Source organism: Apteryx mantelli, chromosome 28 (assembly GCF_036417845.1).
Source record: "Apteryx mantelli isolate bAptMan1 chromosome 28, bAptMan1.hap1, whole genome shotgun sequence".
NCBI lineage: Eukaryota > Metazoa > Chordata > Aves > Apterygiformes > Apterygidae > Apteryx > Apteryx mantelli.
In genome coordinates, this window is record NC_090005.1 from 2000081 (window position 1) to 2020785 (window position 20705).

General features: G+C 53.9%; 2 protein-coding genes across 4 annotated transcripts in view; both read right to left on the minus strand.

Annotated features, from left to right (window-relative positions):
• Positions 1–732: 732 nt before the first annotated feature.
• On the minus strand, positions 733–2100 carry CISD3 (CDGSH iron sulfur domain 3). The gene is made up of 2 exons (XM_067312195.1): positions 1776–2100; positions 733–1628 (listed from the first exon to the last, which is right to left on the minus strand). The coding sequence occupies exons 1-2, from the start codon at positions 1989–1991 to the stop codon at positions 1458–1460; spliced, it is 387 nt and encodes a 128-aa protein (XP_067168296.1). The 5' UTR covers positions 1992–2100; the 3' UTR covers positions 733–1457.
• An 8865-nt stretch (positions 2101–10965) lies between these two features.
• MLLT6 (MLLT6, PHD finger containing) overlaps positions 10966–20705 on the minus strand; it is a 46525-nt gene continuing 36785 nt past the window's right edge. Inside the window, exons 13-20 of one of the 3 annotated variants that reach the window (XM_067312193.1) lie at positions 17689–17755; positions 17151–17293; positions 16677–16865; positions 16365–16453; positions 15590–15945; positions 15343–15451; positions 13404–13784; positions 10966–11321 (exon numbers count right to left, since the gene is read on the minus strand). In XM_067312193.1, coding sequence (XP_067168294.1) covers positions 11286–11321; positions 13404–13784; positions 15343–15451; positions 15590–15945; positions 16365–16453; positions 16677–16865; positions 17151–17293; positions 17689–17755 — 1370 coding nt within the window. In that variant the 3' untranslated portion in view covers positions 10966–11285. Of the gene's footprint in view, positions 11322–12481; positions 12559–13403; positions 13785–15342; positions 15452–15589; positions 15946–16364; positions 16454–16676; positions 16866–17150; positions 17294–17688; positions 17756–20705 lie in introns of those variants that run through there. The other 2 variants (XM_067312192.1, XM_013948477.2) reach the window with 2 other exon arrangements.

Sequence of the window (20705 nt, forward strand, 5' to 3'; positions counted from 1 at the left end):
AGGGGGCCGTGTGCGCGCGCTCTGGGGAGAGGGGACCAAATTTCTACATTGCAAAAGCACATGATCCCCCCGGGCACGCAGAGCCCCGGGGGTTTTATCCCCCTCCGCTGCGGGGTTGTGGGGAGGGTGAACGGCAAAATAAATAAATAAATAAATAAACAAATAAGCAAGTGCCTGCAGAGCCCAGGCGGCAGCGAGGGCTCGTGCCGCTGCGCCCCGGGAGGGGGGACGCCGCAGCAGCAGCGCGATGGCACGTGGAGAACCAAAGGAAAACAGCACGGGAATTGTATGAACTCCAAAGGTCAGGAAACGTGGGATGTTACTCTTGTTATTTTTCGTTTTTTTTCTTTTTTTTTTTTTAAGTAGCGCACCCCCCCCATGATGAACTTTACAGGCATCTCTGCAAGCACAGCGGCCGCCTCGGCAGCGCTCGCGGGGGCTGCCCGCTCCGTCCCGTCGGCGCGCGGTGCCCGCCGGCCGGTCGCCCGTTTTATTCCTCTTTCTTCCCCGCCGCTGGGCCGGATGACGGGCTCGAAGCGTGTCGGGTTGGGGGGCTCCATTCGTCTTGACTTTGACACCTCTTTTCTCCTTGTAAATAGGCCAAAATGGACTGAGGGAGGCAGCGGAAGTGCCTCGACCTGGGGTTTGTGTGGGGCGTTGGGGAGGTTGTTTTGGTTTTTGTTTGTTTTTTTGTTTTTTTCCTATATGGTACAAACCAAATTGCTCTGTATGTTTGCATCCTGTACGATGTTTTAATGTCCTGTAATATATTCTGATATTCATATATCGTTATGGGTTAAACATTTGTATAACTATACAGCTTTGTAAATGTAATAAATGCTGCAGGTTGTCATTGACTTGGCGCGTGCACAGGGGGCTGCGCCTGCCGCCGGCTCTGCCCAAACAGCCCCCAAAAGCCCCATTATCCAGTGGTTTGGGGGTCTTTTTGCAGCTATTTGTGGGCGTTCGTTATCCCTAGCACGGATGGGGCAGCGGGCGAAGCTGCAGCCTCCACCGCCAGGTGAGGCCGATCTCCCGCAGCTGGGGCAGCCCGGAGCAATTAGGGTTAATTGGGGTGGGAGGTGGGTGCCTCCTCCCCACTCGCACTTTGGGGCAGTTTGGGGGCTTTTGCATCTCCCTGTTGCTGTGGGACAGCACCGGGGTTCAGGCTCAAGCAGCGGGCGCCAGCTCCCCGGCGAGGGCTCGGCTTTATTCACCGTTGGCGCAACCGCGACGCGTTTCGGGGTGCAGCAGGTGCCCGGGGGCGCGGGAACCCCAGCTCCGCGCCACGGGAACCGGGCGGCCGCGCCAGGTAAGCGCTTGGGAACAGAAACGAAATGCCGGATCCCGCTGCTTCGGCACCTCCTGGCGTTTCTCCCCACGGAGCGGGGGCCGAGGCGCCGCTCTCCATCCGGCGGGTCGCTCGCTTCGCCCCGCCACCGGGCCGGGGGGTGCCGTCAGGGCAGCGGGGCCGCCTGCGCCCGGGCCCGCTCGTGGCTGCCGTCGCAGTAGGGCGGCGAGCGGGTGCGCTTGCAGCCGCACAGCCGGGCGCTCTCGGCGGCGTCGAGGGTGAAGCGCAGCGGGGCGATGCCGGGGGCCGCCTGCTTGTGGGAGCCGTCGCAGAAGGGCTGCAAAGCAAAAGGGGGGGGGGGGGACAGGGCACCGTCACCGCCGGCGAAGGAGCCCGAGCGGCTGCGTCCGGCGCGGGTAACCCCCCCCAAAACCCCGAAGCAAAGGAAGGGGGAACCTCCCCCCCCCCCCCCCCAAGAAGGCACCTGCTTCTTGCTGTGGCCGCAGGCGCACCACGCGTACGTCTTCCCGGCCTTCAGCTCCACCTGGAAGGGCCCCTTGGCGGCGATGGCCGGCTCGGCGGCGGCCGCCGCGCACCGTCGCGCCGGGGGAGCCCCGAGGGGGGCGCGGACCCGCCGCAGGGAGGCGCTTCCCGCCGCCCGCATCAGTGTCACGAGCGCCGCCGGCCTCAGCAGCGCCATGGCGCCGCCCGGTCACCTTGCCCGGTCCGGCTCCTCCTCCCGGCGCTGCCGGAAGAGGCTGCGGCTCGGCGGGAGCGCGGCGCCTCGCTGCAGAAAGGTTCCCCCGGTGCACGGCCCCTTGCACGATCTCCCCCCCTTCCCCCGGTGCACGGCCCCTTGCACAACACCCTTTCCTCCCCCCCCCCCCCCCCCCCGTGCATGGCCCCTTGCACGGCTCCTTGCACGCCCCCCCCCCCCCCCCACGTACAGCTCCTTGCACGATCTCCCCCACCCTCCCGGGTGCACGGCCCCTTGTGCGGTTCCTCAGTAAACGGGTCCCTGCAGAGCCCCTTGCACAGGCTCCGGTGCACGGTCCCCCCTGTGTGGGGGTCCTTGCACAGCCCCCTTGCATGGCTCCCTGCAGGACCCCCGGGTGCACGTCCCCCGTGGGTGCATGGCCCCTTGCTCAGCTCCTTGCACGTCCCCCCTGGGTGCATAGCTCCTTGCACGTCCCCCCTGGGTGCACGGTCCCTTGCACAGCTCCTTGCACGTCCCCCCCGGGTGCACAGCCCTTTGCTTGGCTCCTTGCAGGGCCATGTCCTCATCAAAACGGGTGCTGTGTCCCAGGGTGGCCGTAGCAGGGCTCGACCCCGTACTGCTGCCATCCCCTGGCGCTCTGGGCACCCAAAGCCCTTTGGGGGCTGCCCCTCCACCCCCCCCCCCGGGGGTTTGGGAGGCTCTGGGTGCCCCTTCCCTGCCCCTGCTGTGCTGCAGGCAGGGTGAGTGTCCCTCTGCTCACCAAATGCAGCCTCCTCCGCTTCCCTTGAAATCATCTTTTAAGCATCAAAGGTTTGGACTCCTTCCCCCCCCCCCTTCCTTTTTTTTTTTTTTTTTAAACATTTAACTACTGGGAAATTTAAACTTTTTTGACAGCTGAAATGATTTAGCTTGTGCAGATGACCCAAGGCGGAGGAGAGCTGGGGCGGCCTGGGCTGTTTCGTGGGGATGCAGCCGGCAGCATCGTGGCCAGCCCGCGTGGTCCCCAGCTTGGCTCCAACCGCTGGGGTTGCGCCTGTCCAGAGGCACCCAGGTACGGAAGCAGAGCTTTTTAGCCTACTTTTTATTTTTTTGGAAACATTCTTTTAATAAAAAGAACAAGGACAGTGACAGTTTCTTGGTCATACAAATACATTAATGATACGAAGACGGTGTTTGCATTATACACAGCAGAGAGAAGGTGAGGCTTGTTGGATTCCTTTCTCTCTGCAGACGGAAGAAGGGTGAATAGGAGCAGTTTTCTCTCTAAGACATCCGACTGCCATCAGCACCTGAATTGCTTTTTGTCCTTAAGAAGAAGTTAGTCCTGTCGATTCTCCCGCAGCGAGAGCAGAAGATGCCGACATGCAGCAATGGTACAAATATGTAAGAAAGTTAGTACATTCCTGGCTACAAATCTGGCCGTGTAGTTTTCAATTAAAAACCTTTTCTTACGAAAAAAGAAAATCATACAAATATCTACTTAAATGTTTTAACCTGCCACTTCTCTCCCAGCTCTCGCTTTTCGAGTTTATCCCTTTCCCCTGGGCCAAAGCACAGCTTTGCTGGCCCGCTTGGGGCGGGCGGCTCCGCTTGTAACTCTGAGGATGTGCTTAAATCCCGCTGCTGTCCAAGCTCCGCACGCGCTTAGGGGCTGTCCTGAGCAGGGATGCACTCGTGCGCCTTGCGCACTTTCCTAAGTGCAGGTGTTTAGCACCGAATGGATATAGAGGGATGTAGCACCCTACGGGTTTACCCAGGGGACCTGTCTGCAATGGCTTGTTTAGTTTGATCCCTGGATAACCCCAATCCCAGCCCCTCTCCTGCTGCCTCCTGCTTTTAGGTCTGTAACTGCTGTTTGGTTAAAATAGGTTGCAGCGAGGCCTCTGGCCCTGCAGCCGCAGCCAGAGCACTGCCCGGAGCGCGCAGCCTCCCGCGGCAGCAGGCGAAAGCCCTGGTTTGGTGCCCAGCGCCGCTGCTGTCGGCTGTGCCGGTGAGGACGTTTGTGCCGACATCCACGGATGTCCATCAGCAGAGACTCCCCTATAGCACAGGCGCCTCGAAAACATTGCATTTGATGCTTAAATTAAAAACAAACAAAAAAAAAAACAGCCCTGGAGTCTCTCTGCACTTTAGCCATCAGTCGCAGCAGCCCGTGTTCCTGCTAACCCGACAGACTCTGCCTGCAGCTACGAATCAGCGTTTCTGGGCACGAGCCTGATGTCGTTTGATGTTAAAATGATAATCTAACAAAATGGGATTTTTCCATTTTCTTACTTTTTTTTTCCATACGTAGCACAAATCAAATTCTGATCAATTCTGAAATACTGATTACAAAAATAAGAGCCCTAAGCCCTCCCTCCTCCCCGGGACCAGCTGTTGCTCCGTTTTTGCAGCCCGCGAGCTTGCAGCAGGGTGCTGCGAGGGGGGGCCCGGCCAGGCAGACCGGCTCCACCGCAGGCACCTGGAAAGCACCAGGATAAACGAGGGCAACATGGTTCGGCTGGGCCCGAACCCAACCTCCTTGCTGGGCATCACCTTATGGAAAAGCTCTCCAGGGCCCAGCGGCATAGGAAACGCACAGGCTCTCCTTTAACACAAATATTTGTGTTAATGACTCTGGCCCAGGAAGAGAGAGGAAAAAAAAGAGAATGAGAAATGGAAATTTGGTGGAACAATCCCAGAAAAAACAGCAACCAAAAAAAAAAAATATCCAGACCATCCAGTTCCTTGGCCTGGTCCACAGACGAATGATTTAGTCAATCTACTGCAGAGCCCATGCGGATGCTCTTGGGATGGTTTCAGAAATTTTATGTTTACTGATACGAAGCAGATTCAAAGTGCCGGCAGAGTGCTTGCACACGAGCTGACCCGCTGGGCTAAGGAAAAGCTTTTGCCTTTGTGGAAAGGGCACAGCACCAGCCTCGCACAGCCTCAGTCCGATGTAAAACCAATTCTGAATATCCTGTAGCCTTTTGTACCGATTTAACCAAATCACTTAAAAAAAAACAAAAAACAAAAACACGGACCTTCGACTGAGCCTGTCTTGTTTTCTCTGTGGATAAGTCTTCAGCACAGAACAGATGATGATGTATGATGGATTTTCAAGGTGACCATGACAAGAAAAGATGTGCCTGACAGAGAGAGAGAGCAGCGAAGCGGTGCCAGAGAAGCAAGGCGCCCTTGGGATGTCGGTCTGCTTGGGCGCTACCTGGCCTGAAGTCACGGAGGACTCCGGTGACTGAGCAAAACCCACTTTCCTTGTAGCAGCTGTTCTTCCCCCATCTGCCCTGTCCGGCTGTTGAAGCTCCTCCGACAGCGCTGGCTCAGATGCCGACGGGCCTCGCACTGCCTGGGGCTGCGGGAACGACCCCAGCGGCCATCACCGGGCCCGCGCACCAGCAGATCCGCTCTTGGTCGAGGCACTCTGGCTCCTTCTGCACCCCAACATCCCAAGACGCTTCCCTGCAGGACTGAACCTGCACGGACCCCCAGCAGCCCATGCTCTCCCTGCTGGTGGGTACTACGTTTTGCGGAGCCTGGCTCCTTTTTCCAGGCAGAAGGGTGGCAAGAGCAAAGCCCAGGAGACCTGGAGCTATACTGGCTTTGCTGCTGGGGAGCAGAGCAAATTCCTCCTACCTGCGCCTGTTTCCCCATCTGGAAAAAGGGAGAAGAGAGGACTTCTTTGAATTGCAGTTTGAGACATACTGATGGAAAGTTACTATTAAGATTATTGCTATTTCACCCTTTCCCGCAAAGGTGACATCCACAGCCTTTACAACACCTCCATTTCTCAGACTAAACGCGCAAAGGAGAGGCACCAGGAGATCCATTCAACTCCCTGCCTCAAGGCTTTTTTGATCACAGGCACTTGAGTATTTTTACTTATGTGGGTTTAAGAAACCGCACAGCACAGCATACACCAAGGGCAATGCTAAATAACACAGCAGCACGAACTGCCAGCTCTGAAATGTGGTGGACTGGCTGGGCTGGAAAAGAGCCCTTGAAAAACCACTTTGGCCACAGCACTGCCTGCTCAGCCCCATCTTGACTGCAACTTGACAGATGATGCAGGTGTCCTTAACTGCAAACACAGAACAGAGGCAAAGCTCTCGTCACCATCTGGATGGGCTGACGCACGCACTGGAAAGGGGCAAGCAAACAAAACAGGCTTTGACTTGAAAGGTCTTTGGAGCAATTGGCATTGATGTCTTGTCTCATGCCCAGAGCAGCTGGGCCCCTGATCCACGCCATGGATATTCTCTCCATCAGAGAAGTCTTGGGGACCGGCAGCACATCTTAGACCAATGGATAGGCTTGGGCTGAACAGGGCAGCTCCCAGGCAGGCAGCCCTTTCCCCAAACTGCTTTTGTAGCAGAAGAGCATTTGCTTCCCAGAGCCGACCCTCCAGTCCCGCAAAACAACTGCAGCCTGCTCGCAGCTCCCGAGGGACCGGCTCCACCACCTCGGAGGGCTGGTTCCACTCCACGCTTGCTTCAGACATCAGTCGCCTCCCGCCCTGCCAACTGGGCTGAACATTTCACCCCAAAGCATATGACATCATTTGCTTGGTATGTCTCCTCTGGAGTCTTCTACTGAGCACGTGAGAAGACCTCATCTATGTCTATATTGTCTTTGGTATCGAGCCAAGGGGCTCAAGCCATCTGCAGCCATAAAGTCTGTAGGGACCGTGCTGGCATCTGAACCATCCCTTTCCAGCTGGGGCAGCCCCAGCAGCCTGAAAGCAGGGAGAAAACCAGGAGCTGGCATGGTCTAGCAGATGCCAGAGCAGAGACAGAGCAAGAGCACACAGGCCGATCTTGTCTTCAGCGAGGACGCGTGCAGGCCCTGTTCGCACAAGAGCTATGTGCGGGTGACACCCTGGTGAACAGCTGGAAGAGGCCTGGAGTGAAGTCTGTAGGATCTAAGGCTTGTGGAAGAATTATTTTCCGCAGCAGATTATGCACCTGCTATAGATACATTTCTTCCTTGTCCAAGAAGATCCAACAACCTGCTCGTCAGGCACAAAACCCAATGCACAGAGCTCAGCGCCACCCTCACGTGCCCCTCCAGTCCCCATCCTTGCAGAAACAGAAATGCTACCAAGAGGCTAGGGGGTGGAAAGAGGAGAACCATGCCAGGAAAAAGCCAACATAAAGAAGCTGAATATTTCTGCAGAATGTTTCAGGGCTCCAAGAAACACAAGAGAACTGGCTCTACGATCCTAGTGCTCCACAGGCATCCCCCGCTTCTCCCTCCCAACCTGCACCACCAGCGCTAACACACTTTCCTCTCCAGATTTGCCAGCTTCACAGGAGAATTTCCTCCTGTGCAGCATTTCCCTGCAGACTTAGAAACCATGGGACAAGTTCCTTAGCTGGCACAAACTGCTCTCCACCCTCAGAGACCATTTACACCAGCAGGGAATCTGCTCCATCTCCAGTGTTTCTGTGTACTAAGAGGAAGTTTTGCAGCTAGCAGCTACACAGCCAAGAGCAACTGACTTCTCAGAACCAGAGACCAAACTTCCATTTCCATCCAGCTGACTTTAACAGCCAGAAGTTTCCTACAATGACCCAAAGCATTTGACAATCCAACTCGGCAAGACCAGCCTTTGCAAACACTCCTTCTGCCAGACAACTGTTTGAATGAGTAAGAACACCCTTGACAAAAACCTATCAATTGCTGCGTCTCTAGCTCCCTCTGCACTCCCTTCCTGACAGAACTTGGTCATGCTATGTGCAACGAACTCTGCGCTGGTCTCAGGCGACCAGGACTCTCTCTCCCCAGTCCTGCTGTTGGCTGTCTGGAGAAACCTGGGCAAATTCCTTGGCCTCCAATTTCACCATGGTAATGATGCCGGCTGCTTATGTAAAGCAATCTGAGAAAGGAAAAGCACCACGGAAGAAGCAGGTGCTATGGGAGAACTTCTCCCCTACCTTTTAAAGGAGTCCTGGGAACTCGGAGGGACCACAGGATCCAGCCAGGCAGATGGGACGTACCAGATGTGCACATATGGTTGGGAAAAAACAAAAGGTCAATACAAACAGCTTCCAATTTAAGAACAGAAAGGGAAGGCAGAACTACAGAGCCCATCGGCTGTGAGCTCTGAGCTGTCCTCGAGCCAGAAAGCAGGCAGTTTTGCAGCACAACCCGTTAAAATTTCAGACCAGATCTAAGAGCCGAGCACTCAAAAGCAGGGGCTGTTTTCTCAAGACAAGGACGTCCCTCCAAACCATATTTTCAAGAGACCTCATCACCCAGCTATGCAGGGCTGTTGGGGGAAAAACAAAACAAAGGCAGAAACACAACGAGCCCTTCCCTTCGGTGCCCGTGAGAGAAGACAAACTCTTTGGAGAATCTGGGGCGGCGGAGCCCGCTGGGAAGTTGCCAAGGTCAGCAGGGCTTGGTTTGGGGACATCTCTGCCGATTAAAACAGGCGATTGCTGTTCCTTCAGGGGAGGTCAGAGTCAGCATTCGGCCTCTCCCTCCTCTCCCGGCAGGGTTAAGGTTAAGACAACATCAGGGCTAAACTGCCTCCTCTTTGCAAACGGGGGGGGGGGGGGGGGGGGGGGGGGGGGAGGGGGAAAAACCAAACAACAAATGCTCTTTCCCTGGTCTCCCTACACCAACCAGCCAGAAGTGTCTGGCTAGGCTGGACTAGGAGCAAAGCTCACACGGAGACAGGCTGAAAACATCTCCTGGTGCCTCACTCCCACCTCCTCTAAAGCATCGCTTACTCAGGACAGTGCTAAGGGTGCATTTAAGCCCACTGCAGGCAACAGGACTTCAGCACATACACAGGAAGTTAATCGCACAGACCCTATTCTTATTTAATTTTTGAAACCCTAACTGTATTAAAAAAAGTCTTTGATATTAATATTAATATTATTTATTATAATAAAGAACAGTCAAGCAGCGTGAAAAAAATATATCTTAGCTACATTACCTTAAATTGCCAAAAATATACACATTTTTCTCTTTTATTTAATAAAAAACAAATCAAAACAAAAAAAGACACATGCAACATACTAAATGAGACATTAGCATCAAAACGGGTAAAGAAACGTACCCCAGTGCAACTGAAACACAGATAATCTTTAGCTTTTATTTTTCTTTCCCCTGCTCTTCCTCTTTTTCACAAAGATACAAACGTTTAATGTCAACCTTCCAAAAGTGCCCCCTTCTTTTCCCCTCAATCTGCCAAAGGGACCTTTGGCTCTGGGACAGGTTGAGGTGGTTAGACAAGGAGCACGCTTCAGAGGGACCAGGCACCTTTGGAAGATGTCAGAGAAACGTGTAAGTGCTATATGTCTCTTCCCCCACTCGTGATCTTCAGCCTCTTCCCTACCCACTCTAGAAAGCCCCGGGGAGCAAAGAGGCTTCGTACTCAAGCTACAGCCACGAGCAACAGTAAGCGGGCATGCCCGACACCCAGCAGGGGTAACCAGGAATGCAGCATAACTCGGCCCCAAATCGGACATCCCCGCGTCTAACAGCCTGTCTACAAACAGATTCCTCCAATTCAGTCCTTGGTTTCCAACCTCTTTGATGTGTGGGCTCCCCAGCTATTTTCCCGGCTGCGGTGCGGAGCCCTGTACAGCGCGTTTCAGCCTCCTGCCTGCAAGCTCACCGTCAAAGACCTTTCACTGAGCCCTTGGAAGTTCCTCTTGTTGCACAAGGATTTGGGGACAGCGGGTTGCAAATAAGCAACTTGAAGCAGGTTTTTGTCGCCCTAGGAGATGACGGGTGTTGCACTGTGACTAGATCTGGTCAGAACTGCAGCAGGGACAGACATTAAGCAGACTCCCCTCCTGGCTACCCCCTCTCTTCCTGCTCCTGGTCTGATTTGTTTTTAATTTCCAAGCTTGAAATGCAGTTAAGTTTTGGAACATTTTGACCAGGTCTAGGCACAATGTCAGGCCCTTGTGGTTACAGATCATTCTGAGCATGACAGCAGAGCAGGCAGCAACTCAAATTTGGGATGTTGGAGTAAGGAGAGAGAGGGAAAAAAAAAAAAAAAATCCAGATCAGCAAGCAGCTGTCAGAATACCATATTTGCACATTTAAACAGCCACTGTTTTACTTCTGGCACTTCTGTCCACAATCTTGCTGACCTAAACCAGCACCCCATCAGTAAGGGACGTCCATTCCCAAATCCCGCAGACCCGTTTGCTTGCCAGAGGTTGGTAGGTGCAGCCTCTCTGTGCACGCAGGCATTACGCACACAAATAGGGCACTCCAGGGCCAGAATTTAGCACAGCAGCCTCTGGAAGAGCCACTCTGCACATCGTGCCTGGGCAGCGTGAGGCCAGACCACCGCTGCAGGAGCGGGTCCTATAGTGACAGGAGGGTCCCTGGGACAGGGGCAGGTTGGATAGCACCTCTGTTTGCAGAGGGGAGGGGGAACAACACAGCTGGGGTGGAAAGGGGGGGGGGGGACAAAAAAAAAGTGCAAGCACACAATTGTGCCAGAGCAATTTCAGGGACAGGGAGCAAAAAAAATAAGAAGTTAAATCATTTGAAACTAAAAAGATATCATAAGATATCATTGACATTTTGTAAGTGTACCAGGCTGGTAGAAGTTGGCACATCTTGGCCCTTAACTTACTCAGGAGCCGGCCGGGGACAGGGAATGTGTCAGCTAGAGCCATGTTTACCAGGTGCTCCTATCTGTGTCTATACTGCAGAGACTGCTAGGAAGAGAGAAAGGTTTTGTTTTTTTTTTTTTTTTCTTCTGCATTTTCACTTTTAGCTACCATCTCCAACTTTCTACTAGCTTCTTGACATGGTTAAAACATTAGCGCATATATATATATATATATATATATATATATATATATATATATGCTTATTTCTGAGCAGACACTTTTCTCACCTTCTAGCCTTATTCAACCATTGTGGCAATAATATCCCTCCCACCACCACCCCCAAAAAAAGAAGAGGAAAAAGAGGAAGTTATTAGCAGATGAGTTTTGCCTATAGAGCTTTTCTGTACTATCAGCACAGACCCACTGCTGACAAATTTGAATAGTGCAAACCAGTTAGGGGCAGTGGGAATGTGCTGAAAATATCCATTAAGGTCTGACAACTTTAAAAAAAACAAAAACAAAAACCCTCAGAGTTTCTGTTAGCTGGAGTCTTCATGCCTGTCCCCCAGGAGATCTGGATTTAACCAGGGGACAAGGAAGGGAAGGAGGATTTGTACGTTTGACGTAGATGTTCCCCTTCCCTCAAAGCTCCCCCACCTGTCCTTCACTCAATCCATCGCATCCAATCTCAGAGGAAGCAGGTTTCTTTGCTGAGGCTCCCAGGCTGCAAAACGGAGTTAAGGTCAAAAGGTGCAAAAACAAACAGGGGATCCAATGTCATAGCCTGGGAGACTGGTAACTTTCCCATTGATTGGAGATTCCTTTTCTCAAGTGCCCAAGACCAGTGGAAGAACATTTTTTGCCAGACTAGAGTGACTTCTTGTGGTGGGTAAGAAAGAACAGGTACTGGGGCCTCCCCCCACCCCCCTTGACATTTCTGTCTCCCAGCTTAGGCATGGGAGACAACTGCCAGGTTCAAATGCACCTTCTGAAGTTGGCTAGGGTATGGGTAATACTGGCTACAGCCCCTTTTTGCAAGCTGTAGTTTTGGGCTCTGGGAACCTTGGAAGGAAAGAGTGAGATGGCACAAGGAGGAGGAGTGTGCTTTTCATGTGAAAAGTACAGCACCGAACCGACAGCAGCTGGCAGAGCAGATGTGGCAATGTCCTTTAAAGAAGCAGGTGGCTTTCACCTCCCTAAGCACCAATCCTCACCCATCGCTCCACTGCTCATGTCTTTTCAGGCTGGGTTTGGATCCAGCTGAGGTGTAAGGGCTTCATATGATGGCTACAGAGAGAAAAGCATCCTAAGAGCCCAGCAGATGAAAAGCAGGTGAGAAATCTCAGCTATGGGACTTCTTTTTAACCTCCCCATCTGGACAAAGCAGGCCACGCAAGCACTGCCACCATGTCCCTCTTCCCCAGCTGTGTCACATCCAGTGCTGCCTCCGAGGGCACTGCCAGATCCCTCTGCACTGTGCAGAAAGGAGATTCCTCAGCAGGGAGGCCTCCTTCCACCAAGGTCTTGGCCAAGGATGCTTGATGGTCTCTAGTGCCTCAGCCTGGGGGCTACACACACGTAAACACACGCTTGCACTCACGGCAGGGAGGAGACTGGCAGGCATCTGGTGTTAACTCTCTCCTCCACTCTGCACGGAAACACAGCTTCACTTTGAGCATGTGTGGCACGGACCAGGGCAGCAGGCAGCCCCCCACCTTCGCTCCTCCCGATACCAGGGCTTGGTCAGAGACGTACTGTCTTCCAAAGCACCTCTTGGCATTGCCCAGCGGCAGGAAATGCTTCTTGGAAGCCTTGTGCTCATTGCTCTAACAGTATCAAAGTTGCTGACTGTGGAAAGCCACATTCCCCTGGTTGAGAGGAGTTGGCTGCTGGTTTGTTCAGGGTGAGGGGGGAGCTTAGCCCTTGTCCTGGGTAAGAGGAGCTCCCTTTTCATTCATGCTCTTTAAAAAACAAACAGAAAAAGAGATGCAGAGGAGACAGGTATCAGTACTGGACAGGCAGCAACACAAGGGAGCAGAAGCAGAGAGCCCTGCTGTGCTGCTGACCTGGCCCTGCTCACCGCAACCTCTCAGACTCCACTATCTGAAAGCAGAGAGCCCCAAGTTTCCCCTCTGCCCAGTTCAGGGCGAACTGGCCCCTCAACCCTGGCCTTTCACTCCTAAGTGTCTCCAACCAGGGCCAGGCCTTCTGAGTACAGGTATAGGCCAGGGGAGGGATGGAGGAGACAGGTGAAAGGGATGTTGTGCAAATATCACACCATCAGTCCCTAGAGGCTGGTGTTCCAGTACAAGGCTGCGTTAAAGAGAGGCTGAAAACCCCTCTATACACACTGGCTGGGTGCAAGATTCCTTCCTAACCCAGGGTTTCAACATGCAGTCACCTTTACGTTTCACCATGAGGCTCCAGTGGGGCCAGCACCGCAAGGGGAACATTGTCCCATTTGAGTCCGAGGGTTAACGGAGACGAACCTACAGCCTGTCTCTGCCTTGCTTCTGCAGCAGGTCTGGTGCACGTCTGTGTGCACACACAGATGTAAGGGTGCCCTGGGAGCCACTATGCCTACCCATGACCCTGTCTGGACCCTGCAGAAGTTGTTGGAGGTAAGATCAGCATGACACTGTCTAGTCAGGGATGCAGCAAAGCCAGTGGAGTGTTCCGGCTGTTGCATAAATGATCCCCTTGATCCCCCAAGTTAACTACAGTGCAGACTGTCTCTCCCTGCATCTGTACAGCGCCTAGCACCACGAGCTCAGTGGGGTTAGGGTAGTGCTAGCAGCATACGCACCGTTCCTTTTGGGGTGTTGCCATCAGCCTGCAGGTTCAGAAACGGGTTAGTCTGTGCTGTAAGGACGGGTGGGATGCCTGTCCCTGAAGCCATGAGGCTGTTCCCAGGAGCGCTGAGCGGTGGGGTGGCCTGGGGAGCCAGCAGGGCATTGCTAGGGTTGAGCTGCTGGGGGGAGAGGGAGGCCATGAGAGAGCTGCTGCTTGGGGGTGGCTGGGGGGCCGAGGTCATCAGGGTGCTGGTGCTGGAGTGCAGGAGAGGGGCAGAGGTGGCCGCCAGGAGGCTGGTCATAGACAGCTGGGACGAGCTTGTCATCTGCAGCCGCTGCAGCTCCCTCTTCTGCTGGATTTGCTGCATCATCTGGAACACCAGGGCCTGCTGCTCCTACAGGGAAGGGAGAGGAAGAGCTGGCATCAGAGGAGGGACAAAAGGGCTCAGGGAACATGTGACACCTGCTCCAAACGGAAAGGAAATGAGCCAGAAGGTGGGACCAACATCAGCACACTCCATCCCAGGCAATGCTCCCAGGGACAGCCGAAAGCTCCCTTGACTATGTCTCTATAGGTAGGGAGAGGAAGAGTCTGCCTTGTGCTCATTAACAGCCTGTGCGCCTGACTTTTCCAACCCCATTGTATCCTGAAGCATGGGATTAGCTTACTCAGACTAAAACACCTGCAGGCACACAGATCTACTCAGCTCTTTCCAATCAATTGATTCACAGATTTTAAGTCTCTAGCAATCTGTGGAATTCACTTCCCTGAATCTCTATATTGGCTGTTAATTTCCTTCCCCAGCCCATCTCACTTCACAGCTCAACCTGTCCCACAGGGTCGGTGTAGGCAAGTCAAGCTCTGGGGAGATGGAGGGCTGCAGCTCACCTGCGCCCAAAGGGATGTGCTCAAATCCAACCAAATCACAGAAATCACTATAGCAACCATCGACCAATACAGCAGGCTGAGAGCTGACATTGTTTCCATACCCATAGGGAGGCATCTGATGACACGGTGACATCAGCTGCTGTAAAGAGAAGCCCTTTGAAATTTGCTTTTCCCGGGTTATAAATAGCTTGACCCAGAAATGTATCCAAAGCAATGGGCCAAGTTCATGGGAGATAAATTAGCATAGCTTCATTGACGGGAACTGTTAACACTCCCGTGCAGCTCGACTGCAGGGGAGGGACACCACGGAGGTTTCTGCAGGGTGAGTGAATGGATTCCTTACACACTCGGAGCTTGTTTACCATCTAGCCCTGCAGTCACTCTCACGAGACCCTGGGACTGGGCTATTTTATAGCGAGGATGAAGGCACAGAGCCAAGATCCTCAGAACAGCTGCCTGATCCTTTCTCTGACCCCAAAGTACACAGCCACCTACACGCTACAAGTCCCCCTGGCATCTCCAGCTCTCCATGTCAATGTGCCCAGACACAGCTTGACTGCCTCAGGACTGAGCCAATTTGGTGCTTATCTCTTCTAAACTCAAGTAGTGTCCTCAAGCCAATTCCTCCTCTCCCATGGGCCTCAGTGCATCTGCTGCGCATCAGCGCAAACTCAGAGACTAGTGTGGTCATGGCAGCAGGAATAGACATGATTTGCATTCAAAGATGGCCGGAGGAGTAACAGCACTCCTGATTTTACTTGGTGGCTTAGTGTTACTATGTTCTCACACCCTCAGGATGTGGGAAACCCAGATTAAATTACCTCCTTTGTAAGAAAAAATTCAAATCCCCACCTTCCCCCTCCAGGAGGTGCCCCACCTTCCTGCCTGAAGCTCTTCTCCTCACTCAACCCACAGCTGCCCCAAGCCAAGGAAAAGGCACATGACTCTGCAGCCCCATGGGCAGGGGATTCATGTGAAGGAGGGAGCCCTAAGTTCTCCTCCCTGCTCCAAGGCTTTCCCATTAAACAGCTCATCAGATGAAAGGTGCCAGCGGGCACACTTACTGGATTAAGTGGCTGGGAAGTCAGGAGCTGCTGAAGCTGCTGGAGCTGATGTTCGTGTTGGTGCAAGACGTGCCGCTGCTGCTCCGTCAGGGGACTCAGGCTGGGCACGCTGCAAAGGGAGGAGGGCAGGGAATGTCAGTGCAGCCCGTCTTGGCCCTGCACGCACAGGGCCTCCCTCCCTCGCAGTGCTGAGCCTCTGCTGGAGAGGGCAGGGCTGTCCCCATGAGCTCCCCTTCCTCATCCTCACCTGCTCAGGCTGGTGGAGAGCTGCAAGGTCGGAGGCCCGCTCGCCTGCGTCAGCGCGCTCGGAGCCTGGGCGGCCTGAGCGCCGTTCAGATTCCCCAGGATCCCGTTGATGGGCATCTGCTGGCCTCCTGCCAGGGTCCCCATCAGGCCGTCCACCATGGGCACCGTGGAGAGGCTGTGGCTGGCAGTGGTGCCTCCCCCCAGCCCGCTGCCTGCCACCCTGGCCAGGCCATTCACCTGCTGCACCCCGGGCAGGGGTAGCGAGGCAGGACTCTGCTGCAGCATGGGTAGGGGCGGAGGAGTGCTGTGGAAGGACAGGGAAGAGCTGCTCCTGCTGGGGCAACCTGAATGAGGGTCCTGGGGGAGAAACGGACACAAGAGGGTCGGACCGGGGCAGCTTGTGAAACATCAGATCAGCTCCAGGAATGCTTCAGGGTCAGGAGCTGGAGGTGGGAAAGGGGGCTGTGAATGCAAGTGCAGGTGTGTGCTCAGAGAGGTCCTACAACTCTGACGTGCTTCGATAGATCCCTAAGGATGCAGCCAGAATAGCCTACAAGCGTTCTCACCTCTTGTTCCCAGCCCCAGTTACTCTACTCAGACCCTCAGCACTGAGGTGAACTGAAGAATGGGCATTCCAGAGAAAGAAGCCTCATTTCTGGGCCTAAACTACAAGGGTTTATCAGCTGGATACGAAGTCATGGTACTGGGACTGCATTTCCCTGTTCCCTCCCCACGTCCCTTCCCCAGCTGGCTGGGGGATATGGTGACCTGTGTACCTCAGAGGAGGTGGAGAGCGAGTTCTCGATCCCAAAGCTGTTCTTGCACGGGGGGCTCTTGCTGATGCTCAGGGAATCGTTGTTGCAGACTGTAAAGAGGAAAGAAGTGAGGATGGAGAGTCAGGGGTGGAGCCCAACATTGACACAGCAATGGCAAGAGACAGCATGGACCACCAACAGCTACATCTTGTGCAGCTACAGTGAGATAAATGGCTGGTCAGATCCTCCCCTCCATGACTCCCCTCCCAGTAGCCCTGGGGAGCACCACTATGAAAGGGCATACGGAGATGCTTTTCCCACTGACCCCCTCACCGTTGGGAGGCAGGATGTACTGGGCCTGGCTGCCGGGGCCGTTGCTGGTGGTCACCACCGGGAAAGGGACGGAGAGCTGGACGTTGAGGAGCTGCAAACGCTCCTTCTTGGCTGTCAGCGTCATGATCTGCTCCTGGAGCCGCTGGTTCTCCTTCTGCAGCGAGTGCAGGGCTTTGAGCATTTCTACAACTGCAGGGAACGGAAAGGGGGAAGGGGGACAGGGTCGGGGGAAGAGAATGGGGGGATGGAGGGAAGAGGAGAAGGGGGTCCATGGGGGGGGTACCACAATTAGAGCATACTGGGGGAGCAGCCTGGCCCCCAGATCACAGTCCTGCTGCCAACTATTCCCCCTGGCACAAGTTAGTGCTTTGTCCCCCACCCGGCTCCTTCACTTGTGGGCAAAATCCCAGCTGGCATCAACACAAACATGCACAAGGACCTCTCCTCCCACAGCCCATGCCCTGAATGACTCACTGTTTACGCCAGCTTCCCCATTGCCCTGCTTCTCCAGGAGCTGCTCGATGTTTGGGGTGGCCTGGGGAACATTCTCCAGCTGCCCGCTGCTGCTGCAGGACACGGTCTGGTCAAAGAGGGTTGGCAGGCTGCTGATGGGGGACCTGGGGAGAGGTTGGGGGAAGTCAGAGACACTTCCCTCATCTGCACCAGGAGGGACCACCTGCACTCCTCTGCTCCCTTCCCCCCAAATTTCCTCTGCCCCACTCTGGGAGCGACGGCATCCCTCCCAGCCCCAGCCTCTTCCGCTCCACTTCAGGAGAGCCCTCCATTCCCGTTAGCCCCTCAGCTTGTATTGGGAAGGCAAGCGTCTGCCTCCTCCCATCCCATCTCACCCCTTGTGCCAAGGAGAAGGGAAGGAGCTGCCTCCACTTCTCCCAGTCTCTCTCCCTTTACTTGCTGTGTCATCCCACGGCTTCCCAGGGTACAGATGTGCCCACGCAGACGCTGTGACTCTCCCATGCCCAGCGGCACGGGAGGACTCCTGAAGGACACTCACATGGAAGAGAGGCTCTCCTGGGGCGACGTCCCTCGGCAGCCAAAACTGCAGTCTTCCAGGTCAGGCTCTGGGTGGGGAGAGGGACAGAGAGGCACAGCGTTCATACGCGTCCAGCCTTCGCAGGTGCCGCTGGCGGGCGAGGGTTTGTCACCTGCGCCGGAGGGCGGCGAGCGCCGCGGTCCCCGCTAGATGGGAGCACAGAGCAGCTCAGGGCACCGTCATTGCATAACAGCTCGGTCCCCGCATGCGCCTCTGCGCGGCGTGGGAGGCGACGGAGGAGGGGCTGCGTGTCACTGCATGTCACTGGCTGTCACACCGGGAAGGGGGTCACACTGGGAAGGTCACTGACAGGCAACGCAGCCCCCCCCCTTCCCAACGGAACGAGCTAAACTAGGCAGGCGATATCTGGCCATCAGCTGCCTGCGCAGGCAACATCACTAAGGCGGTGTTAGATGCAAGTCCGAGGGGCGCACGGAGCGTGCAAGGTGCTGCACGACATGCAGCGAGAACCGGCCTCTGCCCCCCGGAAGCTCACAGCCGCACCGCCTGCGGCTCCCGGCTCTCCTCGCCAGTCGCCAGCTGGAGGGATGGGCAGAAGGAAACTTTTCCTTCAGCTGTAAAGGGGAACGCTTTCTCTGCTGAGCCTGCAAGGATGGATCAGGCTTGTGCAAAGCCCCACTCAGCTCTCCGAGGATCCCGGAGACACTGGGTTGCAGTGGCACCTTTCTCTAAACCCAGCTCGAGTCCTCCAAAGCTTCCAAAGGCTCAGCTCCTTTCTGAAGTACTTAAATAAGGAACTTAAGTGCTTAAATCCAGGAACTGTCTTCACAGTCAGATCTCCATAACACCTCTGTCCCAGGGAGCTGGGACATGCTAGTGCTGGCGATGGAGCCAGTGTGTGGGATGTCTCCCAGCCACAGAGAAATCAAAGTGAAGTGAATTTATCTGCCATTTGCTTTCCATTCCTGGTGTCTGCCAGCCAGTAAACACACGTTCCCCTTGCTCCGGGACGTGTCAGATGTTGCGACTACAGCCTGCACCAGCTGGCTGGCTTGCCCCTCCTCTTCTTCACATAATAAGAGACATTTCTTATGCGCAAGAATCCAGGAAGTCTCCTGCGGGGAACACTGCAAGGCACTGTGATTTACAGTGTAATGCCCTGAGCAGGGCATTAGTTACTGGCAGTATTTTGTACTGCTGAGAACAAGTAAACGCAGCTGCTGATCAGCAGCCCTCACAGACAGCTATGAGTAGGATCCTCACCCCTTGATCCACATGGGAGCGTCTTCCTGGCCATCAATTATAGCTGGTTCGTCCTTCTGGAGAGAAGCCACCAGTCTCTGGAGGTGACCATATTGTTGAGAGCAGCAGTACCCAGGCAACAGTAGTCTCCCAGTGCAAGGCACCGTGTGGAGACAAGGCCAGCAAGTCCAATTTGGGGGATGTCACAAGGCATGAAACCTTCCCAGTTTCTCCAACAAGGATCAGTTGCCAGAAGGCTGGAAACAGTTAGACTAGTGCTTCTCAGTATTGCTTTCATCCAAGGAACACCTAACCCCTTAGAAAAATACCCACAGTCATTAGGCGCAGCTTTGCCACAATGGTTTTAATTTGGAATCAAATAAACATTCAGCTAAACTTTGACTGTCTGCTTGTTACTGTTATATTGTTTGCTTGCAAGCCAAAGAGGTAAAATGCACATACACAATTTTGTTTTTTTGAAACAGTAACAGGGTCCATATCCGATTAGCTCCTGGCCAACACCACCCGGTTGTCTAGAAGACCAGGGGATGGCTGAGCTATCTCATGGAGACAGCACTTTGCAAGGCTTCAAGTATGAAAAGGAGGCTGGAGGATGACTACAGAAGATAAATATATTTGGCCTGTCATCATAATGAGACAGAATCCAGGACAAGTCGTGGGAGGAAGAACTAGACAGTAGCTAAAGGAGTGGGAAGATAAGAATCCGACTTTTTGCACTGCCAAAGGCACCCTGGTATCAACCTGCATCAGTGATAACAGTTTCTCAGTTCCCCCATCTGTAAGACAGGATAACACCATTTCCCTACACTAAAACTGTAAAGAGCTCAAATACTATTGCAGTGAAAGCTATTTCTACACAGCATCTGTTTACACAGACACTCTCATAAAGGTAATCCGAATTAAAGATATGGCAGGATTACCTAAAACTTCACAACCTCCCTTTTAGCAATTTGGGATTAAATCAAACATCACACTTCTAAGTGCAAATGGCCACACAGGAAGTTTAATGAAGGTTAATGAATCCTCCTGGAAAAAAGTGAATTTGGCTTAACACCCTCTGGGTCACTAGCTCCAGCAAGAGGAGATGGTGATGGAGAAACCCTAAAAGGTGACAACAGGAGCTGTTCTGAAAGCTGCCTGGACCTGGAAGAAACATGTCCTGAAGCTTGCAAGATCCCAGTCAAACCAGAAGAGCAATCCTGGAAATGGAAACTAAGGATGAGGCTTTTCAGAGCACTCTGTATGTTGGACTCTGCCTACATGATTCATCCATCATTAGCTGCAGGGCTGGAACAGAACGCAGACTGCTGAGCCCCCATGTTGTGCCTGAACCACAAGGCTATTCCTGAAGTTAACCTGATTCCTTCTGTCAGCACCTTGGCATATAACAGCAAAGGGAAAGTGGCAGTGGGTCATCTCCTCTCTTGTGGATTACCATGAGGGAAGAATAAATCTCTGAATCATCCCATTCCTTAATCATCCCACCCTTAATTCCAGGCGACTGAATCATTCCTGACTCAAAGGTCCCATCTGATGACCCTCACTCCCACCGCTGACAGTCATACCGTTACCTTCCCTGGTACTCAAGCAGAGGCAAAATTCTCTGGGTGGGGCATAAGAACCAAGCACTGTCAGTGACACACAGACGGACACACAGACACCCTCCACGGGCTTGCACAGGTGATAAGTAAGCATATGCATTCATTCATGCACTACATGCAGGCATGCACATTTGTTAAAGCAAACAAGGGCAC

Bases quoted from the DNA above. Each gene is read 5' to 3' on its own strand.
- CISD3 (XM_067312195.1), bottom strand. From the start codon at position 1,991: ATGGCGCTGCTGAGGCCGGCGGCGCTCGTGACACTGATGCGGGCGGCG. The intron at 1,629-1,775 runs GTGCCTTCTTGG...TTTGCTTTGCAG, and splicing joins GCGGCCACAGCAAGAAGCAG to CCCTTCTGCGACGGCTCCCA.